Source organism: Talaromyces amestolkiae (genome assembly GCF_001896365.1).
Source record: "Talaromyces amestolkiae strain CIB chromosome Unknown scaffold3.1, whole genome shotgun sequence".
Lineage (NCBI taxonomy): Eukaryota > Fungi > Ascomycota > Eurotiomycetes > Eurotiales > Trichocomaceae > Talaromyces > Talaromyces amestolkiae.
Window position 1 is genome coordinate 1,415,088 of NW_024468039.1, and position 24,056 is coordinate 1,439,143.

The 24,056-nt window shown below is 45.9% G+C and overlaps 8 protein-coding genes across 8 annotated transcripts; 2 read left to right on the forward strand and 6 right to left on the reverse strand.

The window, feature by feature from the left end:
- Positions 1-3,344: 3,344 nt before the first annotated feature.
- Positions 3,345-4,760, reverse strand: BHQ10_002505 (uncharacterized protein; the record flags this gene model as incomplete). Its single annotated transcript, XM_040874659.1, has 1 exon — positions 3,345-4,760. One exon carries the CDS (start codon positions 4,758-4,760, stop codon positions 3,345-3,347), a length of 1,416 nt encoding a protein of 471 aa, XP_040731010.1.
- Positions 4,761-5,203: 443 nt separating this feature from the next.
- Positions 5,204-6,184, reverse strand: BHQ10_002506 (uncharacterized protein; the record flags this gene model as incomplete). The annotated part of the gene is made up of 3 exons (XM_040874660.1): positions 5,204-5,565; positions 5,617-6,060; positions 6,118-6,184. The coding sequence occupies 3 exons, from the start codon at positions 6,182-6,184 to the stop codon at positions 5,204-5,206; spliced, it is 873 nt and encodes a 290-aa protein (XP_040731011.1).
- An 867-nt stretch (positions 6,185-7,051) lies between these two features.
- BHQ10_002507 (uncharacterized protein) lies at positions 7,052-8,316 on the forward strand (the record flags this gene model as incomplete). The annotated part of the gene is made up of 4 exons (XM_040874661.1): positions 7,052-7,201; positions 7,256-7,360; positions 7,425-7,807; positions 7,863-8,316. 4 exons carry the CDS (start codon positions 7,052-7,054, stop codon positions 8,314-8,316), a joined length of 1,092 nt encoding a protein of 363 aa, XP_040731012.1.
- A 2,537-nt stretch (positions 8,317-10,853) lies between these two features.
- BHQ10_002508 (uncharacterized protein) lies at positions 10,854-13,357 on the reverse strand (the record flags this gene model as incomplete). Its single annotated transcript, XM_040874662.1, has 3 exons — positions 10,854-11,422; positions 11,479-11,893; positions 12,299-13,357. The coding sequence occupies 3 exons, from the start codon at positions 13,355-13,357 to the stop codon at positions 10,854-10,856; spliced, it is 2,043 nt and encodes a 680-aa protein (XP_040731013.1).
- Positions 13,358-14,124: 767 nt separating this feature from the next.
- Positions 14,125-16,342, reverse strand: BHQ10_002509 (uncharacterized protein; the record flags this gene model as incomplete). The annotated part of the gene is made up of 2 exons (XM_040874663.1): positions 14,125-14,816; positions 14,866-16,342. The coding sequence occupies 2 exons, from the start codon at positions 16,340-16,342 to the stop codon at positions 14,125-14,127; spliced, it is 2,169 nt and encodes a 722-aa protein (XP_040731014.1).
- Positions 16,343-17,603: 1,261 nt separating this feature from the next.
- BHQ10_002510 (uncharacterized protein) lies at positions 17,604-19,184 on the reverse strand (the record flags this gene model as incomplete). The annotated part of the gene is made up of 4 exons (XM_040874665.1): positions 17,604-18,264; positions 18,317-18,452; positions 18,522-18,922; positions 18,982-19,184. The coding sequence occupies 4 exons, from the start codon at positions 19,182-19,184 to the stop codon at positions 17,604-17,606; spliced, it is 1,401 nt and encodes a 466-aa protein (XP_040731015.1).
- A 597-nt stretch (positions 19,185-19,781) lies between these two features.
- BHQ10_002511 (uncharacterized protein) lies at positions 19,782-21,122 on the forward strand (the record flags this gene model as incomplete). Its single annotated transcript, XM_040874666.1, has 5 exons — positions 19,782-20,116; positions 20,169-20,266; positions 20,318-20,611; positions 20,669-20,916; positions 20,976-21,122. 5 exons carry the CDS (start codon positions 19,782-19,784, stop codon positions 21,120-21,122), a joined length of 1,122 nt encoding a protein of 373 aa, XP_040731016.1.
- Positions 21,123-22,144: 1,022 nt separating this feature from the next.
- BHQ10_002512 (uncharacterized protein) lies at positions 22,145-23,296 on the reverse strand (the record flags this gene model as incomplete). Its single annotated transcript, XM_040874667.1, has 3 exons — positions 22,145-22,436; positions 22,488-22,885; positions 22,946-23,296. 3 exons carry the CDS (start codon positions 23,294-23,296, stop codon positions 22,145-22,147), a joined length of 1,041 nt encoding a protein of 346 aa, XP_040731017.1.
- Between the last annotated feature and the right edge of the window lie 760 nt (positions 23,297-24,056).

Genomic DNA, 24,056 nt, shown 5'->3' on the forward strand with positions numbered 1-24,056 from the left:
TTTGCTTTGGATTCATCCACATGGTATTTGCATTTGTCAAATGCTAAAGAAATTATCTCTCGATTTTACGAGGAAAATTCTTTTCAGGATAAGGATAAATCATTGTTATTTCAGTGGGTTTTTTATTACGACACGATGGCTCATATAGGAGTCAGTCACTGGCGTGGAAAGACGACATTTCAGAAACACTTACAGAAAGAGGTCGGTTTCGACCGTCTTGTGCTCGATGAGGTACGTTATCTAAAGCAATAGAACGCATCGCAAATCACTTCCAAGTTATTAAGTCAATATTTTAGATCACGAATTTTTCTAACTTTGGCCACGACGTTCTGAAACTACTTTATGAATTTTGCGCCAATCGAGCGCCGCCCGGTCATATGCATGCCCATTCCGAGGAGTACTTATCGTGGGTTAGTGGTATGGAAGACAAGCTACTCAATATACGATCTGAAATTCAGCGACAACAAGCAGAAATTCACACAATCACAACACAGTCGGAATCGATACTCGTTAAGGAATTATTCATCATAGCAGCGGTGCTTTACATCGAACAAACTTCCACTGGCCACAACCCCTCGACGCGAAAGACCGAATGGATAAATGATGCATTGGAAATTTTTTCTCACATTTCTCATTGCAACAAACCATTTGCATACGTTATATTCGGCTGCGAGGCCCGCACGGATCGAGACCGCGCGATCGTTTTGGACGTTTTGGATCGAACCATTGCGTCCAAATCGCATGGATTGATGCACCCTTTGAGAGACGTATTGCTTAAAACCTGGGTACATGATGATCTAAATGCGACGGCGATCCAGACTCAGATGTCAGCAGAGACATACTACAATAGCTCCTGTTTGATTTTGAGTACGGCACACTCAGTTACGTGTTTAGTCTAGATGTTTCTGTACTAGTGACTATACCACTGTCCTGCATGCAATATCTCACTTGAGACATCTTACAAGCTATACGTATCTCACAGGCTACACCTTCATACATACACTTGGCTTCCCAAATAGGTATAGACCCTCGCTTTCCCAAAAGAGAAAGCGAGGCTGTGAAAACTAAACCGAAGATGGCCTAGCTTCATTTTTTTCCAGTTTTAGTGAACGACGACCGACTGCATCCTTTTATTCCAGATACACTTATCATTGAAGACATATCGAAGAAGTACTTGCTTCATCTGTATCTGCCGCTTCCAATTGAATAAGCGAAATAAGCGCCACACGCATCATCAGGGTTGCATATTCCGATTATTCTTTGGTCTATTCAAATCTTCGATCCGAATATGTCCTCATCCCCGGGCTCTCTCCCGGAATATTTTATAAACACTTTCATAGCTACGAACGAATCCGGATTTGAAAAATGGCGCAGTGATTCATCGGCTGCGAGACAAAAGAGATCACATTTTAAATCACGGAGCGGTTGTCTTACTTGTAGACAACGAAAGGTCAAGGTTGGTGGTAACCACATGATGCTGAAAATGTTCTTAATACATATGCTCCGAGAAACTAGTTGCCTAATAGAAGGGGTTTAGTGTGATGAGAACTTTCCAACATGTGATCGCTGCATGAAGAGAGGGGATGTATGTCGTCGACGCCCGGCACGGCAGCAGCAACAAGCATCAAGAACCGATGACAGGAACAGTCAAGTCAAGACAAAACGATTGATTTATCTACTGCCGTCACCGGTATCAACACCTATATCATCTGGACACGGAATCTTGAACATGGAACAGCTAAGATTATTTCATCACTTTCAATCATCAACTCAGCACACCCTTCCGGTGGTAGGCCAGATTTGGGAAAGCATTCTTCCCAAAGCATTTGAATATGAGTATCTGATGCATGCAGCTTTGTGCTTGGCTGCGAGACATCTTGAGTACTCATTTCAACATAAAGAAGGAGAAATGACTCAGTCCCGGAGGTATCTTTCGCATACTCTACGACTCTTCCGAGAGGCTCTATCGTCTACCATTTCGGAGGCAAACCGGGATGCCGTTCTATGTACCTCTTTCATGCTATACTTTGAGGCCTGGTCTGACATTGCATTCTTGCCGCCACAACGTGATTTAGAAAACAAAGACAACACTACTTCTACCTCGGCATATAGTGTATCTGAAGATCAACTATTTACTCTCGGCGAATCCATGAGACATGTTTGCATGTACGCCATGTCAGACTTGTCACAAAACTCCACCGTGCTGAAGAATGTCATGCTATATAGACCTATATGGTCTATTTATGAAACACTTTCATTTGTCGGACGAGTCTGTGGTGAATATCACGCTTTCTTCGAACGTTTGTGGCTCGATCAAGGTGGTCCGGTCGTTGGTAAGGATTTTCATGAGATCCCACCGCCGCAGAACTTTGGATATGGAAACACTTTGCAGGGTGCTCAGATATTACAATGGTTAGACTACCAGTCTGCGGACGAACATTCCGCTTATACGCATGTGACCAATCGTCTTTCGGCGCTTCTTTCATTATTGCCAATCGACTCACAAGAGACGTCGGAGCCATCCGTCTTGGAGATATGTCCTGATCTACTTCTCGATGTTTCGAGGGTAGTATACACATTTCCAATCATGTTCCATCCGAAATTTACAGATATGCTTTTTAAAAGTGACACGAGAATTTTGATTCTTCTGTACCATTTCTTCCGGATGGTTAATTCTTTGTTACCGAAGGAGGAGTGCTGGTGGGCCGCTCGGCGGTCGGAGTCTCTTGAAATTTTCTTGAAAAAGAAGATATGGGGATGATTTCCTGATTACATAAAGGTAACACAGCTCATGTATCATTGGCTCTTATCTCACTGTATATCATGTCAAGTCGTCAAAAGGGTCCATATAGTCTACGAGAATCCTGTGCCGAATTCATTATTTACATCCGTATCTGAATCAAGTCTTACACAACCATAACCACAAAAGATTACGCAGCTTGTCTATGCATGGTATTTTCACCGAAAACTTTCAAATTGTATTCCCATGTGGCTCCCAGTTATGTGAAACTATTCGCATCTAAACTTTATATAGAGCCCCAACAGCCTCTGTAAAATTAGAATTAATGGCATGTTTTCGTAATATAAACCTCTGGTGAGCCCCCGAAGTGAGACCCCTTATGACCGATTGAGGTCCAAGAGGGGATATCGTTTGGAGAGCTCCATTCGCGAACAAGGACTATTACTCAGAAAGATATTTAAAGATGTGCTAGGGAGTCTCCCTGTCGCTTATTAGTACGTATCAGAAATCAGCGCGTGGTATGGTGCTCAAAACTAGATACATAAAGAAGCAGCAATTTTTATTTTGTAACAGATATGCGATCAACGCTTCCCACGAGAATTAATCAAAGCACCGTCTCCTTCAACGACCGCCCAGCAACATACACCTTTGCAATATTACGATCATCACCAGTCATGAGAAACTTCTCAAAAATAACATGGATAGAATCATCATCTTCAATCGGGCTCATCACACCGAGACTGCTATACGGATCTGGACCGATGGCATGAATTTCCAGTGCATCGAATTCCTTGCCTTCCACAAAATTACCAACTTTATCCTCCAAGCCACAGACCTGAGCACCACCCAGGGTAGCCAGAAAAAACCCTTCGTGCAGTTTGAGGGCTGGATCGGCACCCTTTGTCATCGTCTCACGTGCCTTGGATATGATAAAGGCATGTCTCATTATTTCGAGCATGCTGCTCGAAAATCCACCGCCAACATCCGTACCCAAGCCGACTTTTATTCCTCGCCGCAGGTACTCTCGGATCGGTGCCATCATGAACTCACCTAGTGTCGCAGTGGAAATAGGGCAATGCGCGATTCCACATCCCTTGGATTTTATTCTGTCCATTTCTTCCTCTTCCAGGAAAATACTGTGCGCCAGAATGGTGTGTGGACCTAAAAGACCAAATTCATCGTATAGGTCTGCTTCATGTTTGAACTGTGGATACAATTGGCGGGTAAATTCCATCTCATCAGCCGCTTCGTTGAAATGTGTCTGGATATGGATACTGTTTGGGGGAGCCTCCTGTTTCACTATTTCACCTAATCCGGAGAGTAATTTATCGTCGCAGGTAATGGCAAACCTGGGTGTGAGGATCGGTTTAACCAGTTTTCCTTCACTATCAATCCGGCGTACATGCGCAACCAATTCCTTGGTATGTTTGAGCGATTGCTCAGCCGACGCATCTTGATACCACTCTGGCGAGCTACGATTCATGTTACACTTTCCCACCAAAGCTCGCTGATGTTGCTCGAGGCAAATTTCTGCCAGGATTTTTGTTGCTTCCACGTGCACGCTTCCATAGTACGACGCGGTAGTCACACCCTGCTTGATTCCGGCTTGCACACAAGCCGTGTACATTTTTCTGGCGTATTCAACATTCTCAAATTTCCGCTCATGTGCAAATGTGACATTATTCAACCAGTCCAATAACGTCTGGTCCCGACCCATACCCCGCTGAGCCCATTGCGGTGCATGATGGTGTGTATCAATAAACCCGGGGATCAAAAATTCTCCTCTTTTGAGATATTTGACGGGAAACACGTCGGGGGTGTGACCAGCTTCAGAAATAAAGTCGTTCACTCTCTCGATGGGAACATCTTTGTATATTTTCTCGATTTTGCCTTCGTCGTCGATTATGAGAAGACAGTTTTGCAAGATTTCGAGCTGAGTAACGTCCAGCGTGTGGATCATGGTGCCGTGGAAGGCGATTGGGAGACCGCGCAATTGCGGAATTGTGGTTTCTAGTGACATGTTGACTTTGCCTCTGAAATTAAAATAGCATCCGAGAAATTCTTTGAAATGAAAAGAGACTGAGAAAATTGAGACAGAAAAATGTCGAAGCTGAGGTTGAAGGTAAACATGCCATCGCGGGGAAGATAAGCCCCCGTCTTATCGCTTATCTATGAAGTCACTCAGGGAATTTAAAGTGCTTACGGCTTTCCCGAGCTCGGCCGAGCACTCTAAGATATGATGGCTTTAGCTCATGGTGGCTTCCCGAAAATTAGCATCATACATTAGTTCATCCAAAGAGTACATGGGGGACGTTATATTTTTCTTTTGCTTTTTTCATTTCAAAAATTGTAATTCTTGCTCAGTAAGTTATGGAAACGCTGGTTACCTAAGTACTCTGACCAGGTACGTACAACTGCTACCCGGGTATCTATGGATATATACACGCTGCACAGGTGAGAGATCTATGCTGCAAGTGCGAAAATACGCTCCAAAATTTGATCATCACTGGGGTTTCCCTCTCCAATGATAGTCTGAGCAGCAGGCCAGAGAACGGCCTTTTCAATCTCCGTGTACTTTCCATCTGACACATAAATCACTTCTCCATGCTTGGAGGGGTTGACCATGAGATAAGTAGCACAGCGAGCAACAATGAGACCAGGCTGTGCCTCGTGGGAGATGCCCTGCATCAGGCCGTCCAAGTTTGGAAGGATGTTTGTCGAGGTCCATGATGGCATAAGAGTGTTGACGCGAATGGGCAGTCCTGCTGCCTCCACAAGTCGTGCAATGCCTCTGCCAAATCCAAGGACGCCGTGTTTGGCGGTGGCTATGATACAGTCAGCTCGATAATTCATCGCAAGGGTTGATTGAGGCCTACAGTAATCCGGAGCACGGAGGGGCTGCAATCCAGTGCTAGAGCCCATGAGCACAATGCTGCCACCCTCAGGCTGCTGCTTCAAGTAATGAACAGCAAGAGTTGCCGTATTCATCACACTCTTCAAATTGACGTCCAAAACGTCATATGATGGCTCCTTCAACTCTCCAGCTTCATCCATCTCGAGGGCGAGGTAGTTGGCGCGGGGCCCAATGCCGGCATTGGCAAAAACATAGTCGATTCGTCCAAAATGTTCCTTTGCTTTCTTAAAAAGATTGCTCAGATCAGACCAGACGGTCACATTGCTTTGTACGAAAAACCATGCAGGAGACGACTCGGTAAGCGTTGAAGGTTGGATATCGGCGCCGACGACAGAAGCTCCTAAGGAGAGGAGTAGCTTGGCGGTTGCGAGACCTATACCAGATGAGGTACCTGCATTGATGAAAACTTTTGTTTAGCGCAAGTCACCAAGCACATACAGCGAAAAAATTCAAAGGTGCGTACCTGTGACAATTACAACTTTGCCCTTGACACTGTTCAGCTCCTCATCCTTGATAACAAATTCCGCCATTGTCGTTCGTTTGCGTAAGCACTATACGGGCCGATGTAAAGGAGAAATCTACAAAATTATCGCTGCATATAATATTCTTTATTATGTACTCATAGGTTCTAACGCAGCAGATCCAGGAGCAGCCATGCTTTCTTATGTGCTTTGACTTGCCAGCAAACGTTAGACAACGAAACCCAATAAACTCGGCGCTTGATTGATACCAAAGAAGCAACTGACAGCGGCATCCCTGCTAGCGTCCGACGTAGACGGAGTACAGTCTGCTTTCGGTCTAGAAATTCATTTCGGGATCTGTCTCCGTGAATACCTACGGGTCACCCAACAGTCTGGCCAGTGGCCACTGAGTTCGAAAAGTTGGCCGTGCCGTGCCGCTTGTCGAAATAAAGTTCATTAAACCGTTTCAGGAACCATTCGTATTCCGCTGTCCAAGGGCTTGTCAACGGTTCAACGTCGATATTGCATGCGTTAAAATTGATTTTTAAGTGCTTACGAATTTGGAACTTCCGGTAGGTTTCCCAAAACCCACTCTGTCAAATGGAAAGATCTGCAGAGACGCGGGTGTGAATAGTTTCAAATTAAAACGGCCCAACGGCTGGGCCCCAGTCAGTGGAGTCGAGACCGGTTGATCAACATGATTTTTAACCCAATTCTTGATTTGACAGTCCGGAAGGCGTTTGACTTTACCTAGTAGTTTCTCCACAACATTATCCAACAACCGAATGCCCATCTGCCCTCGTATTTCTTTTCTTTATGGGAAAGGGACAATGTCTTGGGTGTTTGACCTGTATATAACTTCTGCCCATCACATTCTTCACGTTATTTCTCTCATCTGAAATGACATGAATCAGAACATTCAACTCCGTTTTAATCATGGTTAAACCGGCAGGAGACGGTGTAGCGCTCCTCTATACCGCAATCGTCCTGTTAACCCTAAGTTGGGTCGTTTTCGTTCCACGAGTGATAGTGCGAATATGGAGAAAAGCGCTGGGTCTGGATGACTACTTGATGTTATGTGGTCTGGTGAGTATGGCACTGCTACTACCGAATCGCGTATGCTAAAGCCATAATATGTAGCTTCTTTACTCTGTGACCGCTAGCCTGTGTATCGTGTGTTCCTTTTTAGGCTCAGKTCAGCTAGCCGCTGCTTTGACACCTGCCATTATACAGAAAGGCACCAAGGTATGTCTCCCGAGGTCCCCTCTGTACCAGAAAATGGTGTTCCGAAATCTAACTCTTGGTACAGCTCTTCTTCATTGCTGAGTTCTTCTATGCTTCCGGTGCAGCAGTCATTAAATGCAGCATCGCCGTCACTCTACTACGCATTGCAGGCTCACGACCAGTTTTCACCTGGTCCATCATAGCCATTATGTTTGCTAGTGGTGCAGCTGCTATCATCTTCATGGCTGGTGTTGCCAATATCTGTCACCCGATCACAACCCTGTGGGGTGAGACTACAACTGGATCATGCAATCTCAAACTCGACAGTGATATCAGTTTCTTCTTCTCCGCCATTGAGATTGTGACTGATTTTGCTCTGGCGATCCTGCCTGCGGTATTGTTGTGGAATATTCAGATGAAGAGGAAGGTCAAGTTTTCAGTTAGCATCATTCTCGGAATGGCCGCCTTGTGAGTTTTCTTGTGCGAATTTGCTCATTCCTAAATTTGTCTAACGTCCTCCAAGTGCAAGCTGCGCAACAATCGTACGACTCCGCTATCTCAGTCTCTACAGCAATCCAGCCGAGTTCATGTTCAGTACCGGCGCGATTGGTCTTTGGTCTGTCATCGAAGAAGGCATTGGTATTATCGCCGGTTCTCTCCCTGCCCTTCGTCCACTCCTCTCCCTCCCAATCTTCAGCCGTTCTTCCGCAGGCGAAAGCAACAGCACTCCGTACGCCCCTTACGCCAACAGCAACAACCAGAGACGATCCAGGAGCGGACACCATCCGTTGGGTTCAGGCGTCAAGATGGATACTCTTCAGCGACTCAACTCTGCCGATGGTGATGGCGACGGGGACGGGGGAAGCGAGAGGCATATTCTGAAGCAGACAGAGGTCGCAGTTACGTCCAAAGTACGATCCACTACACCAGGCGCTTGGGAAAGAAGCCAGGTGTTGGGATTTAAGACTCGAAACTAGCAGGCATCCTTTGAATAATAATAAACCTTTTATATGTATGCACCTTTAAAAAAAAAAGTGGAATTCTTAGTTGCATAGCAATAGCCCACTTTTCTGGCATTGGCTTAGTCTCCGACTCTTCGTATGAAGTGGCAATTCACACACATAACTTCGGCCTATCAACTAAATATCGGGGATTTCTAGGCCCCACTGATAGTGTTTCCTATCTGGCCTTTCGTAATACTCTTTTTCCTCTTAAGGTTTGGCAGACCTCGAATAACCATTGGATGCGTTTCAGTGCGGAATAGCCCCAGTCCCTAGGGGTCACTAACCCTATCTCCGGCTAGTCTCGGCAGGGACAACCCTACAATTTAGGGCACGCTTCTGAACCTGTACGAACTACGAATCCCCTGGGTGATGAAATCCGTAGCTGAAGATACAAAAAAAAAAATCATAGAAAGACAGTATGGTATCATGCCAGCGTTCAACCTTTGCAGAGACCCTTGACGATGACATGGAAGCGCAATTGCTGGGAATATTCATTTGTGGATAGATTTGGGTTATGAAATCTATGCTCTTTGCTTTGTCTATGTACATACAGCAATGCATGCTCGATGTTAAGTTGATATTTTAAGGTTGGAGTCGCTCATGTAGTTTGATCAACAAGGATCTAACTTCTTCTTCAAAATTGGTGTTATCTCCAAGGCTGGAATAACTGATAAAGTTGTAAGAAGCTCCACTGCTAGGACTTTGAGATCACACAGGTGATGTTATCTATTGTAACGTTAGTTTGTTGTAAAGGGGCTCATTGAGTGACACTCAAATTTTAGAGCATCGTCTATCAGAATAGAGCATTATATCCGAAATTAATGTGTGGCCTTTGTTCTACATTCGACATTTCCCTCGCCATTTGGCTTTTACGGAACTGCACTTATTACTAAACAGATCCAGCCTCCTACAACGGTGCAACAATTGACGTGTCGAGTAAATCGAGTACTTTAACTGTTACGAAGCTACTCGGGTTACCGTAAATCATTAAGAGACTTCAGATCTGTTCAGAGATTTGTCTCGGTCTGGTTTGAGACTAGACACTGTTTGCTTCGAGACAGGTTGGCTGATGCTGCATACTGAGGTGACTTTGATAAAGTCTTAGCGGTATTACAAGATGCAAGAAGAGCAAGCGGACAATCTTTGGCAAATGCGCCTGGTTTGTGTAAGTAATGTACTTTCTTTGAAGCTTTATCGTCCCCAACACGACACTATACAGCACTAATAGGCTCTCCCGGGAACACTCTATCATAGGTGTCCTTGTATTGCATCACGTTCTTGTCAGTCTATAGAAGCACTTTCACAATCTTATTCGTAAGAATAGAATAGCAGATTGCCCGCTCCCGGATTTGGTTGTTTTGACGGAGCTGAAAGAGCTGTTGATGAGGTTCCCACAGTAGACGAGCTCACGGGAGGGCGTGAGAGTATGTTCTGATCATGTTGAAAGCAAGAATTACCGGACATGAGGGCTGTACGAGTCACTGCAGCTCCGTGTTTCATTCAAGAATTGATCCTTTACATCCGTACTTGTCTCAAAAATCCTACACAATTGTCTCAAAAGACATGAGACCGTTAATGAATGTCAACAAAGCCTAGTATGAAACGTCGATATTATGGACTTGATCCCAAGTACCCAGGTTGAGATACGTAAAAGACTTGAAACATTGATACTCGAGCATTCGGCTCCTATGTACAAATACAATTGTTCCAGCCTTCATCTTCACACCAGTACTTGGAATGAACATCAGCAAATATTTATCTCATCTCAGGATACTCAAACAAGACGATTATTCAATTACAGGCTCTTGATTATCATGGCAAGGCCCAAAATGACCGGATGTCAGGCGGGGTTTAGTATACTCCAGAAGATGAACGACCAACGCAACAACAACGAAGAGCAGGGCATGAAATCCGAGAAGCAAACCCAGAAAATCGATAGCAGAAGCCTAAGTATAATCGATACTCTATACGAAGCAAGAATTATAATACACGTGACTGCGCCTTTTGATGAAAGTGGAACGAGAAATCGTTTCCAAGAAAATCGACAAGAAGTAGAAGATTCAAATTTCTACTATGGCACGGATCTTGAAAGGTACATAAGAGCCCTTGAATGGATTCCTACTGTGCACAGGATCGAGGTATTATTTGGCTTGTCTTTAGGTAAGTAGATGCGCATCTTTCTCCCGTACAATTCGAGAAGACCTTGCTAAAATCATGCATGTGAGAAGTGACCTCGGTTCTCTTGTTTACAACTGTTGCAGTCTATACGGCAAGGAGAAATTAGGACTGTGAAGCAAATTTGCGCAAATATCATCAGTCTGTGGGTGGCTGTCAAAGCGCTGACTATCCTAATTTCGAGATCTTGGAGCTCAGACATTTGCGCAATTTCGCGTGAAATAAGACGAATAGATTTAGTGCAACGAATAATCAACGAGGCCGAGTGTCAGAAAACTCTACGCGGAAGAATCCCTGGTCCAGCCCTTAMCCCGCCGTGAAATATGCCCAGGTGATCACCCATCCATCACAAACACCCTATACTCCCTCCAAATCTTAAATCCTACCTTCTCGTAAAAGTTATCCAGCACCACCGAGTCTATAAAAACGCCATCGAGCCCTCCTCTCCTCCTCATCTCCTCCATCGCAGCACATATCAAACCCAACCCTACCCCTTTACCTCTAACATCATCTCTCACGCCAACCGCAGCAATCAATCCCGTCTTCCCATCACCACCCGTCCCTCCATCCTTCTCGCCACCAACAACTGGTAGGAACGCAAATCCATGCCACAACCTTGATTTACCTGGTGATAACATCAACGTCCATCCTACCTGCCGGCTACCGTTCTGGTCAAATGCAACCATGATCTCATCGTAGAGTTTCTCGGAATGGAGCATTTTATACCCTCCAGCCCATTGAGGAAAGATTAATTCCTGAGCGGTGATACATTCATCAGCACCAGATGATTTTAGAGGCGCAAAAGTGATACCGCTCGAGGTTGCGCGATCGAGGAGGTATTGAGGTGCTTTGAAGGTGGAGAGTGGTTGATAAAGATCTTTGCATTTTGTGCCTTCTCTGAAGCCTTTATTACAGTTAGGCGAATATATTATAATTCAGTAGGTTGTGATATTTACTTACCCCTCTTCACGAAGAACTCTTGATCCTTGATATTCAAGTCCGTCGGAACACCAGGCCAAAACCTTGGAATTGAGCTTCCTACTTTGACCTGCTTAAAGGATTTGCACAAGTGTTCAATTGCATGCTCAAGTAGCTTTGTCCCATGTCCTTTACTCTGAAATTCAGACTGAATTGCAAGTATTGCTAGATATCCAGTTTCTCCATCTTTCAATGGCTCGCGGTACGTTGCACAGAAGCCTATAAGCTTATTCTCAATTAACGCAACAAAGTGCGACCCAATTGATAGGCTCAGGAGCTTTTCTAGATGCTGCGGGGAAATAGGGTATTGTGGGAATGTATTTTGCCATAGTGTCGATACATTGGCCGCGTCGGAGTCATTGTCGTAGGATCTTATTGTCAATTCGGCCATGGTCGGCTGTATACGGAAGAATGATTCGAAACTTGTTTGGAGAAGATCTCTACCAAAGATGGTAAATAAAAGTTGGGATTCTTAAATGCCTATGTACACCAATTAATAAAGCTGCCTGGAGCAGATGCTAGCCGTAATTGAGTTTAGTCACCTTGCTACCTAGGCATGTTGCATATCTCACATTCGAATTTAATACCAAACAACTAGATAGCATCCCACTTCTTACCAGATCTTAAGGTCTTTTTCGCGGATTTTACATAAGCAGCTGTAGGTACCGCCAGTCACATACACGATCTTTCGAGAGAAGCTGTGGCCGAGCGTTGTGAGGCCTGGCGGCATGTGTATCGTCATAATTATATATCGAGCAATACCATTATCATCGCCGAGATGCGAGATCTAGTTATACCTTACCAACAGCTCCTTCCCCTCCAAATACCGCTCCAAATTAACCACATTCTGATCATACATCCCCCCAATATATTCTTCAACACCATATCCCATATGCGGCGAAAGCAGCACTTCACTACGCCCATTCTTCCCCCACTCCGTTGTCCTCCATTCACTGTCTGCCGGTAAGGGCTCAACATCAAACACGTCCAGCGCCGCACCGCGAATCTTTCCTTCCTTGAGCGTCTCCAACAACGCTTCTTGATCAATCAATGGTCCCCGAGAAGTGTTTATAAGCAACGCAGTAGGTTTCATAGCCGCCAATTCTTCGCGACCAATCAACCCCCGACTCCGGTCTGAAAGCACATAATGCAACGAAACTATATCCGCCCGCCTCAATAAATCGAGCTTCGACGCAGCAACCTGAATACTTCCAGCCGGCAACCCAATCTCCGTGGCAGCTTCGTCAGCGCGTTCCTGCGTCAAACTCGAACTCCACGCGACAACTTTCATTCCAAACGCCAAAATCGCAATTTTCGCCGAGGCAGTACCCAATCTCCCTAACCCGACGAGCCCCAGGGTCTTACCGGGGAGGTGAATCGCAAGACTATCTCCTTGCCAGTAGCTCTTATCGGACTTGAGCGCACTATCGTCGCGGGCGATATGTTTTGACAATCCCAAAATGAGAGCCCAGCATTGTTGGGTAGTTGGATCAGGTCCTGCACCGCCTCCAGCAGCGCCATCCTGAGCTATTCGATCTGTGCCCGCGACGACGATACCCCTTGTCGCGGCGAATTCATGATCAATTGAGAAATTGCGCTTGCCAGTCGTCAATAACAACTTCAAGTTTGGCAATGAACCAAGCAGATCCGCATTGAAGATACTGCGTTCCCTCATCGTCGAAATTACTTCAAACGGCTGCAGCCGCTTGATTTGAGCTTCTCGTTCATCGGCATTGCGGATGTTGAGGGTTTGAGGGAAGAGTGTCAAGGAGATTTTGTTGGATTTGACTAGATGTTCGAATTTGGAGCTTGCGATATCCTGGTAGTCGTCTAGGATGGCGACTTTGATTGGAGATGACATTTTGCCGATTCTTGGTATTGTAGAAGCTGTAGAATGGCTACAGAAGCGATGGGGTCTGAGGCCGATATCGGGATGTCGTGGTATGAAGCGTGAGAGGTGTCGCATATGTCAGTCTTAATCAACAACTACAGAGAGCTTTATAGACTGCCAGTGATTGTCTGACACTAGACGAAAAATAGCCAATTCAGATGAAGGACTTGAGATCAAGAAAACATAAAATGGATGCGGAGATATTCGTTCCGATAAGTGTGGGGTATCACGGACCTTTTCAGAGTGTTCGAGATGACAAATCTCCACGACCGCAGAAAGTCACGAAAATATTTTGAGAATCACGCAAAGCAATCAATTATGGAGATTCGCTTCTTTAGTATTGAAAGTATAATGATTTGTTATCGATAGACGTGTGATGTCGGAACTCCAAGGTTGAAGTCTACCCAACTACATGGATGAACTCATACCCGAGCGGATCTTCTCTTACCCCTACGACCATAAGATTTACATTGTATATGTTCATTGATCGATGATTAATATGTACCGTGTAGGTATATACATTCTAGCATATACAATACAAGAAAATAACGCGAGACGTAATATCATGATACTCTCTTGCCAGCCCACGAAGTGATGGTATCCTAAAAGCTGAAAACGCTGATTCGCCGATATGCGTTGACATCGTGATATGAAACAATAAAACAAATAACCGACAGTGTACCATGGCACCAGATATCGCTCCGCTCTAAAACATTAAATAGATATTGGAAAAAACATTATAAACCGTAGAAGGACGCAATCTCCTGCCCGGCCCATCCGTAGTTATAGAACATTGGATGAACCATCATCGACGGATCGACGGCCGCCGGAATGAAAATAGGCTGTTGCATTTGTTGCTGTGCAGATTCCATCTGCTGCTGTTGTCGTTGCAGCTCTGCAGTTGCTAGCGCCATACGCCGAGTAACTTCTTGACTTTGAGTTTTGAACTGAATGGCCAGTCGATCTGCGCCCTTTCGTTTTGCGCAAAACTCGTCGAGTAGAGTGTGGACAAATTCGAGAGATGAGTACACCCGTGGATTGCCCCATAAGGGTGACATGCCTTGTCGAACAGCACGAATGTCTTGCTCTAGACACCAAAGCATTGTGATGCCGGCGGAGTAGATATGGCATAATGTAATCCAGAGCCATTTTATTTTGTTCGCCGAGTAATTGTCCCAGTAGGACTGGATGACCAGTATACTAGCGTCACCGCATCCTATGATGCAGCTGCTGTCTGGATGAGGATTAAGAACGGAGGGCCGGTAGAGAACTAGCAAAGCTCCGTAATAGAGAAAGTCGTAATACGCGGTTGAATAATGCAGACAAGTCTGTATAACGGGCGCAGAGGTGCGCCAATCATGTAACTCTTGGGCGAATCCTTGTAAAAGGGGACCCACATCCGCGGTAGGTTTCGCATGCGGATTGTAAACTGCAAACCGTTAGTGAGATCTTGAGCAGATTTGGAGAGAGGCACTGACAACATCGATATATCCTCGAATAGATCCGGCGTAGTCTGACCACTTGAACAGATATCGACATCTGACAGTTCCTTGGTGCTTCGACCCAGTTCTCATCATATTCAATAGGAATATCCACTGTAATGTCATCGTCTGAAATGCCTAGCGGCCGACTCAAGGTGACGGAAATTAGTCGATCTAGATTGTAAAGACTCCAAAAAGTGCGTTTATCCATTTCATGATCGACCATATCCTTTGCTGACGTCGAGGCTGGTCGCGCCTTGTGTAAGCCCAAACTTGTGGCAAGTCTCATAGCTGTACCGAGTACTTGCCATATACTAGGTCCTGCAGGGGATGAACAGGAATACAAAGCGAGACTTAAAAGTGCTTGAAGGGATACACGGTCTTCGTTCTGCAGTGTAGGAGTCAGTGTTTCCCTTGCAATCCGATAAAAGGCCGTGGCCTGTTGAATATCATAGGAAGTCGTTAGAAGAGCCACTGCCATGGTGATGTGATATGAGTTCTGCATGTCCGGCGGAACAGATTTGTTTTGATAGATCGCTCTCATCCCTCGCATAAAGTCGCTTTTGTGTATAAATGGATACTGTGTTCCTATTCCTTCGAAGTATTTGCTGACCAATTGTTCTGCTTCCTCCCATGATGATAGTCGACGCACGGGTGGAATGATTGACGATGCAGGTCGTGGGACAACGCTTCGCCTGTTTTCTAATTTATCGCGAAATATCTCTGCAATATTTGGCAGCTGCCCACTATCTAAAGATGGCAGTGTTGTCGGACTGTTCGTTGGGTTGGCGCTATCAATTGTGTCATCCACAGCTGTCAGTCCGATCCCGGCTCGAGGCTGGGACAGCATGATAGGGACATTGAACCACTGTTCTGCAACGGGTGATTCGACTTGATGGTCATCAACTATAGAGCCCGTTGCTTTGCTGCTCACATCTATGTTCGCATGCGTCCGCAACAATTCCTCCAACCATTCGACTCGTTTCTCGAGGTTCTCTATTTGATCACGAGGCACTGGTTGATGCGCAACGGATTGACCGAGGGTCAAAACGGTGCATACTACACCGGCGCGGGTGCAAGCCGAACAATTCGGGTACCGAAAATCACATTTCTTCTTCCTTTTCCTGCAAAACTCGCACGCGGTCGAGACTCGTTTGCTTTTCGAAACGTGTCCGTCCCGATCATTTCCCGCAGCACCTGTCTCTGGACTGTCCGACCTGGACGCCCGTCTTCTTATAGTCGCGGTACTTGTTGACGATACCGAACCCGCACTCAGTTCTGTTCGGTGCGAAGCGGTCGGCGTAGGATGGCCATTACTCGGTTGTGATTGCGATTGCGACTGCGATTGCGATTGCGACGGCGGCGGCGGTTGTGAAGAAGAGACTGTTGGATTCAGACGAAATCGGCCGAGCTGACCACGAAAACTGGCGCCCTTATCCGACAGGCGTCTAGCAGCAGCGGTGCTATTTGTCATGATGCGGTTTCTTGGTTCGATGATCGCCGCGCCCTCAATCTACCACTCCAGCAATATCTTGTCTCCGCATATGGAGCTCGATCACGGGCCGTTGGTTGTACAGGATCACGATGAGTCGATTACCATCTGGGCCAAGTCATCATGTCGAGACTCGACTTGAACAGCGGTTTGTTGGAAATGTGTGGGGAACGGAGAGGGGAGGATCTTCAACCGGCAGATTGAACAAGTTTCCTGGCGAGTTGCGACGTTGGACTGGCGGATATGCCGGTTTCGGTGTTTCAAAAGATAAGTACGTAGGATGTTGTGATGATCGACTCGACGTACGGCGAGACTCGTAACTTGTGGGACGTTGAGATGCACAGAAAAATTGCGAGGTCGCTTGATCACTTTGGTATAATCCAGATGCAGTCCGGAGCAGGGAAGAGAAGGAGTGCTTTCGCTCTTCCTCAAAGCGGTTCATGGTGGCGCATCCGCGATTCCTTCCATGGGGAGGCTGACCCGCGACTAGCGAAGATCAGCGACGGGTTGGATTAGCATCTGATTGGTCAAATACACCAACTTGTGTATTGAGCGGAAAATTACCGTGCCTTTCGGTTCGAATACAAGTATTGTGAGGAAGCACTTCATGTATTTGAGAACTGTTTATCGTAAAGTGGATTACGCGGCGGCCGTTTCATGTTAAATACATCCAGTGAGGCTGGTCATCAACGGGCTTGCTTTTGACACTTTGTGTACTAATCCTGCCATGCAGTGGACTATTCGGGAGTGAGTCCCTTGAATGACCACGTCGTTGGTGCTACTCAGTTGGTACTAACTTCTTACTGCTAGTAGTACTACACTAGCAAGACATCGGGCAAGGATCTTCAGCTGGAAGTTACAGCATCCAATTCCAAATTAAACCGCATATGTAGTTGCATATGTAGTGTACACCATTGTTTGACTTGCTCTCTTTTAACGTGCTAGTTTTTTCTACTTCATATCTTGTAGTCAGGACGGACGATATGGGCTCCGAGTATTCGATACCTAGGCTTATGCCCAGAGTTTCTGTCAACAACCGACACAATAAGATGACAAATACTCCACATTTTGTACTGGTATTTACAAGCCGCGTTCGCCTCGTGGGATTTGTTACACGAACATTATCTATTCCGGGGATAGCGGCATGCACCCGGATTGCGGATACACGTGCCGTGTATTGGGGTATCATACTAAGCGGCAAATACGATACCATACACAGCACACGACGCTCTTATCTGTTAACTTAATCCTCGCCATGAATGTCTTCATCTGTAGACGATAGCTTCCGCTCCGTCTCGCTGGTCGTTGTCTGTTCATGGTTGATACCAACATGAACAATCCCAACTTGTCGCACAACCAAATAAGCCGGAATAACAGCAATTCCCCAGACAGCAAAATTGACACCCAATGACGCAATCAACGGCGCCGAGGTCGAACTTATACCCGAAGCAATACATTGCCCAGCAGCCTCCAAGGCCCGAGCAATAGATGTGTATCGGACAATTTCAGCGGGTTCCTTGGCCATGAACCCAACCAACCAGTAACCGAAATTGTACAATAACGAAAAATTGACTTGCCAGAGGATGTACAATGCCCATCCTCGACCAAAGCCTCTATCGACCCAGTCCAAGGCGGGCTTATGTTTTTGGTAGCCGGTCTGGACGATGGTACCCCAGATCCAGCATCCACCGACGAGCGCCATGATGAAGATGTATCCGATTTGTGCGCGTTTGTTCAGGGAAATTCTTTTCTGGTCGAGGAAGGCTCCGAAGGCAAGTGTGGTTACTACCTGGGAGATGGCGGATACGAGAGAGGCGAGAGCACGAGCTCGTACGCTAAAGTATAGCGAAAGGTATGCGCTCGAGTAAGGGAGTTCCCATGTCACATACATGAAGAAGGGGATCCTACTGTTGTCAGCACAAATCACAAGTACCAGGCATGACGATAAATACTAACACCAGGAGAAAGTCTTTGCGGATGGCGAGTTTACCGAGAGCTTTCAACTCGGCAATATCAGAGATTCGCTCTGGAGCTTGTACACGCGTTCCGTTTCGACGTAGAACTTTTTCAGGCGGAGAGAGCAGACATCCCACTGCCGGACCAAAGCATTCTGTCATAGTTTCAATACAACACCTTTGATAAACAGGAGGCTCCCACTTACGCAAAACGACAAATACAATATATGTACGCCAGTCAAGTTTCCCTGTCTTGACACCAGAATAGTTGAAGGCCAACTGAATGATACCACCCAAAATCGAACCACTGTTCCGGTATGCTAGCCAATAAGATAGATATCGGCCTCTGGTCTCAACACTAGGGTAGCTCAGCATGATGGCGCCTTCAGCCGCCCAAAAGACTCCGGCGGTGATACCACAAGCGGCAGAACCGAAGTATATGAACCATACTGTTCCGTATCTGTTATTTGTGTACAGAGCTGCGGAGTACAGCGCGTATCCAGTTGTACCGAAGATAAGAGCTGCTTTTAAACCGAAACGATTCGCGATGAGACTGCCGGTGAGGCAGGAAATGACCATGAGAGCAAACAGAATTGCGTTGCCCGCCCTAGATACAAACAAGTCAGCCCTCAAACGCCAAGTGACTGATGTGACGACGATACTAACATAACAAGATACGGACTTTGCTGACCACCAGCACCAACCGAGTTCATCGCATTCCACAGACCAGGCGCTGCAAAGGCCGTAATTCCTACCACGGTAGCCTGGAAAAACACACCTCGATGCCATTTATACCCGGCAACATTGCCAGAAGAATGGTCATCTTCAGTGGCGACCGGGTTCCTTGCTGTCTTTTGAATCTCAGCCATGTGGTTACTGTCTATCGACGAATCCAACTTTATTGCTCGTTGGAAATTATAAAAGACTATTGATAAACATCTCAGCTTTTATAAGGATTTAGCAGACACCCGAGACTCGGATCACGACACCGTCAGATATTACTCCATTGGGCGATAAATGAAAACTTAAAACGACAACTGCAGCAATAGTACATTATATTACTGGGTCTTCTTGATCTAGTCCATGAGTGGTGCTGTCTTTTATGGCAGTACACGGGTGCCTTAAGCACCAAGGGCAGGTTGTTGTGCTTGGCGGGAGCGAAGCACGCCATCGTATAAGGGCATAACGCCAAAGAAGGGCTGCAAATGCAAGCTATTCCTCGGTGATAACTCCGGTTAAAGAAACTTTTAATATATAGCAGCAAAATTAAAGGACCCAGGGCTATATAAAAATAGGAAATCGTTGAGATAATATCGGAGAAGGTCCGGAGGCTGTCACCCAATGCTGGAAGGAGGAGTATTCGCACAGAATTGCCCAGAATTTTATTATTTTCATTAGGCTCGATATAATTTCAATCATCTTTCCTCGCTTGCTCTCAGACCGAGTCCCATAGTTTTTTTTCAATCATGGCCACGATCAAGTTCGAGCCTTTCACGTTAGAAGGCCAACAAAAAAGCCCTAATACCGGTCTTCCCTTCCCCCTCGCCCTCAAAACAAAGGATAACTGGAGCCCAACTGTCCAAGAAGCAGTGATCGCGATACAAGAGCTTCGCTCAGAAAACAAAATTCTCGATCTTGTCCAACAACATGGCGGCGCAATTCTCATTCGTGGCCTGCCGATCAAGACGCCGGATGATTATAGCAAGATAGCGCATGCGTTTGGCTTCAAGGCTCATGAAGAAGTGGGCAGGCCACCGCTTCGTACTGCCTTAGCACCGAATATTAAGACTGCGAATGAGGGGTATTTTGCTTCCTGTAATTTCTGCAAATGGAAGATGGCTGACGATAATAAGTCCACCGGAACTCCCAATCTGGCCGCATAATGAATATGGATGGTCGACCATCAATCCCGCATGGATCATGTTCTCGGCTCTAAAGACACCCAACTCAGGTATTGCCTCAGGGTCATATTATATGATTTACAGTATTTAACCTGATCCAGGCGGCCAAACCCCTATAAACTCAAGCATCGACCTTGCAGCCGCAATTCAATACCAAGCCCCTGAATTCTACCAAAAACTGCTCGTCAAGGGCGTAAAATACGTATATCGCTACAGTGTCAAAGAAGTCAAGTCTAACACCGGGACAAGTCTATTCGATGCATATGGACAAAATGTTCTTCCTTCGGACAGCCCAGAAACGACTCGTCAGAAAGTCGAGGCTGAGGTGAGACGGCATAGTAACCGTTTCGAGTGGCATGATGACGGATCGATTAGTGTTACCCATATCGTTCCTGGTATGACTTCCCCTTTCTTGTTATCCATCTTGATATCTTATCTGCCGACTGATTTAGTAATTCGAAAACACCAACCAACCGGCCTAACAACGTTCTTTGGCAACGTAACCAGCGCCTATGGACGAAGCAAACACCACGGTGCTACAGAGCCTCCCTATCTGGGTGACGATGGCTCATATCATCCCCTACCAACATACGGAGACGGAACACCTATTGAGAATAAATACCTTGACTTGGCGCTTTCGTTGGCGGAATCATCGCAATTTCTGCTGACTTGGCAGGAGGGTGATATTGTGTTACTTGATGTATGTTCTTTCTGTTCATTGCATGGTGTTTTGATGGTTTTTGCTGACGATGTGGATAGAACTATGCAGTTATGCACTCTCGATCTCCCTGGACGGGCCAGAGGACTGTTTTGGCAGCGTTGTGGGATGAAGATGGAAGAATTGATGACTTTGAGGAAGGGAAAGAAATTTTGAAGTCGAGTCCTAGAGTTCCTCCAGTTTCTTAGACTGGTTATACTGTAAAATTTGTGAGTAACACTCAACCAGGAACATCATATCATAAATACAGTTGTAACTAGATACATAAAACAAAGCACATTCAAGAACTCTCCACAATCTGTTCTGTTCGACTCTACGAGCAACATACGTAGAGCTGCAAAAAAGAGAAATCGCGTGGATCTCTCCTCATAGAATGTCCCTATTGAAAAATCAACTTGCCAAAGAATGAATAGACCGGCTAAAAGAAGACAAAACCAAGTACAAAACTTTCAACTTTGCAGTATGAAGATAGAAACGAAGTCGACGAAGACAAGGAAGAGAGAAAAGAAGAAGAGGGTATAATGACGAAATCCCAGGTAATAAGAAGAACGTGAATTGCGCCAAGGAAGGTGTGATTGTGGAAGAATAGATTAGGCACGTACGACCCGGCTCCTTCTTACATGTTGTTGTGATCGATAAGTGTGTCATGAGATTTTGTAGCTATAATATCAAGGTTGTTTCTCGGAAAGCAGGGAAATCTGCTCCTCGAATACCTCTTCCTAGGCAACGATTTCGGAACTCAAGGCAACAGACTGTATGTGTGTCATTATTTCTTTCCGTCTCCTAGTAAACATTCATTCTGTCCGTAATTACATTTGATTTTTTCTGTCCATAGGAGGTGCAGACATGTGCTCACAAAAACAACATGCCGAAGAGTTTCGCATAATTTATATTGACCAAGGTACAATATAGAGTTGATATTGAACATATCTAGAATCTCTCTTCATACAACACGTCCATAGGAATCGCAGCTAAAGTAAACGCTCCTGTGATGGAAAAAGTATACTCCGGATCGACGCTTATCCTGGTCAATAAGGCCTTTATTATAGTACATAGTGGCATAATGCAATAGACTATGGGTTAAATTCTCATGCTAGTCTGTACTTTAGACTTATTATTGTTCTAAGACTGTGTATATAAAAAGTGCTATGCAGACTCAAAAACGCATTTAAATGCAATCAAACATCCTGCCATCTAGACCTTCAATATCCTATTCCGGTATGATGACATTATCAAACTCCGCCTGCTGTACCATCTTAACTAAAGCATCACCAATGCCGTAGCTAAACGCATAACCACCACCCGCAAACCCATACGCCGAGAGCACGATGCGGTTCCCAATCTTTTGTGAGTCGAGCCTAAATCCACCTTCGCGTGCCGGCCTGATGCCGATTATGTAGCTGATATCTTCTTCTGCGGGTTCAGCGGGCACAAGATCCGGGACGAGGTCGTGAGCACGTCGGATTTCGTCACGGACGACGTCCATGTCTGGTTCGCCGCTCCTATCATTTCTATCAGTACCTTCCTTCCTGGTGAATGCCAGGGGAACTTACAGGTTGTCTCTTGAATTGTGCCCCCCAAGCACAATGTGTCCCGACATCGGTCTCGGAATAATATACGTGTACTCCTTCCCATTCCTGAAATACATCGTATCATAAGTCGGGCTTCTCAATCGCACGTTCTGTCCTCGGTCGGGGAAGCATTTCGAGTCCAAGACATCTGTAAGGTCCCTACTACCCCATCCACTGGCATTGATAAACACGCTCGATTCGGGGTACATGTTGTACAGGTCACCCAAAGAGGATACCCTTTGGCGCACGAACTTGCCGCCTAGGGCCTCTACTTTGGCGCCGATCCAGGGCATGTGTAGGGTGGGATCGACTACAAGACAGTCGTATTCCCAGGCTGTGGCGAAGATGTCTGGGTATTCGCCTGGTTTCAGTGTGCGGAACTATGTCCACTTGTTAGAAACGATGATCGATCAATTGGGTACAAGAAGCGAGAGGCTCACATTCTTCAACACGGTCTTTCCCCACGCCGACGAGTTCTTTCCCGGTACCTGATCGAGATACTCCTTGCCCTTTACAACACAAACACCGGATGAAGAATCATCCAATGCCATTTTCAGCAGATGTCGATGCGTAACGGCCTGAATATATTTCTGGTCTCCATCCAGACCTGCTGCTGCGTGCCACGCAGCGCCTGCCCAAGCCGAAGCGTATAGTATGCTCTTGTCTCCGGGCAGATACTCGCCTATCAGGGTCACCTGAAACCCATTTTGAAGGAGCTGGTAAGCTGCGGCGCAGCCGATGATGCCTGCTCCAAGGATTATGACGGGTCGTTGCGCAAACGGGGTTGGCATGATAGGCCTAATAGCCATGAAATGACTCAAAGGCTGTTTGAGTCTGATTTCTGGCCTTCCGGTGCTGATTTTCCGGTGCTTTTGTCGTGGAAAATCTAGGTTTTTCTACTGATATAGAGAACTTTTTTGAAGATCTCTAAATTGGCCACCCAGTCGTCTGTATGACGATATGCTATATCTGCCTCTGCAAACTTCCCAAAAGGATCACGCAGCCGCAAAGAAGTTGTATGTATATATAAACAAGTATGAATAATCCGAAAATTCTTCGAAATTACTTAATTGCAAAATGCACTCCTATATATCCCTTTCCCATGGCCAGCCATAAACTCCATAGCCCGTCGGCTCTMCCCGCCGTTCCACGAAAGGCTGCAGAAAAACCAAGCAAAACCCTTCAACCCACTTTCTTTCCTCCATTGACCCCGCGCTTCAATTTTTTACCGGTCATTCCGTGGTGGCTTATGACTTGGCTATAAATACGATATACGGTAGTATTCATCATTTATTGTTTAATATATGGCAAGACTGGCAAAGAATGCTGTCATCTTCGTCGGTATCTGCGAGTGTGCCTCTACCCGAGCCGATGAGAGCCATGGAACCCATCCTCAACGTTAAACCTAACTTTATTTCAGTCTTCAACTTTGTTTCACCGGGAGGAACTCACGGCATTGGCCAGTCCCGAATGGTCGAATGATCATTCATCAAGCCCTAAGGCGTCGTAAACGCTGACTGGATACAACAGACAGCGGCTTGGGCCGCCTGA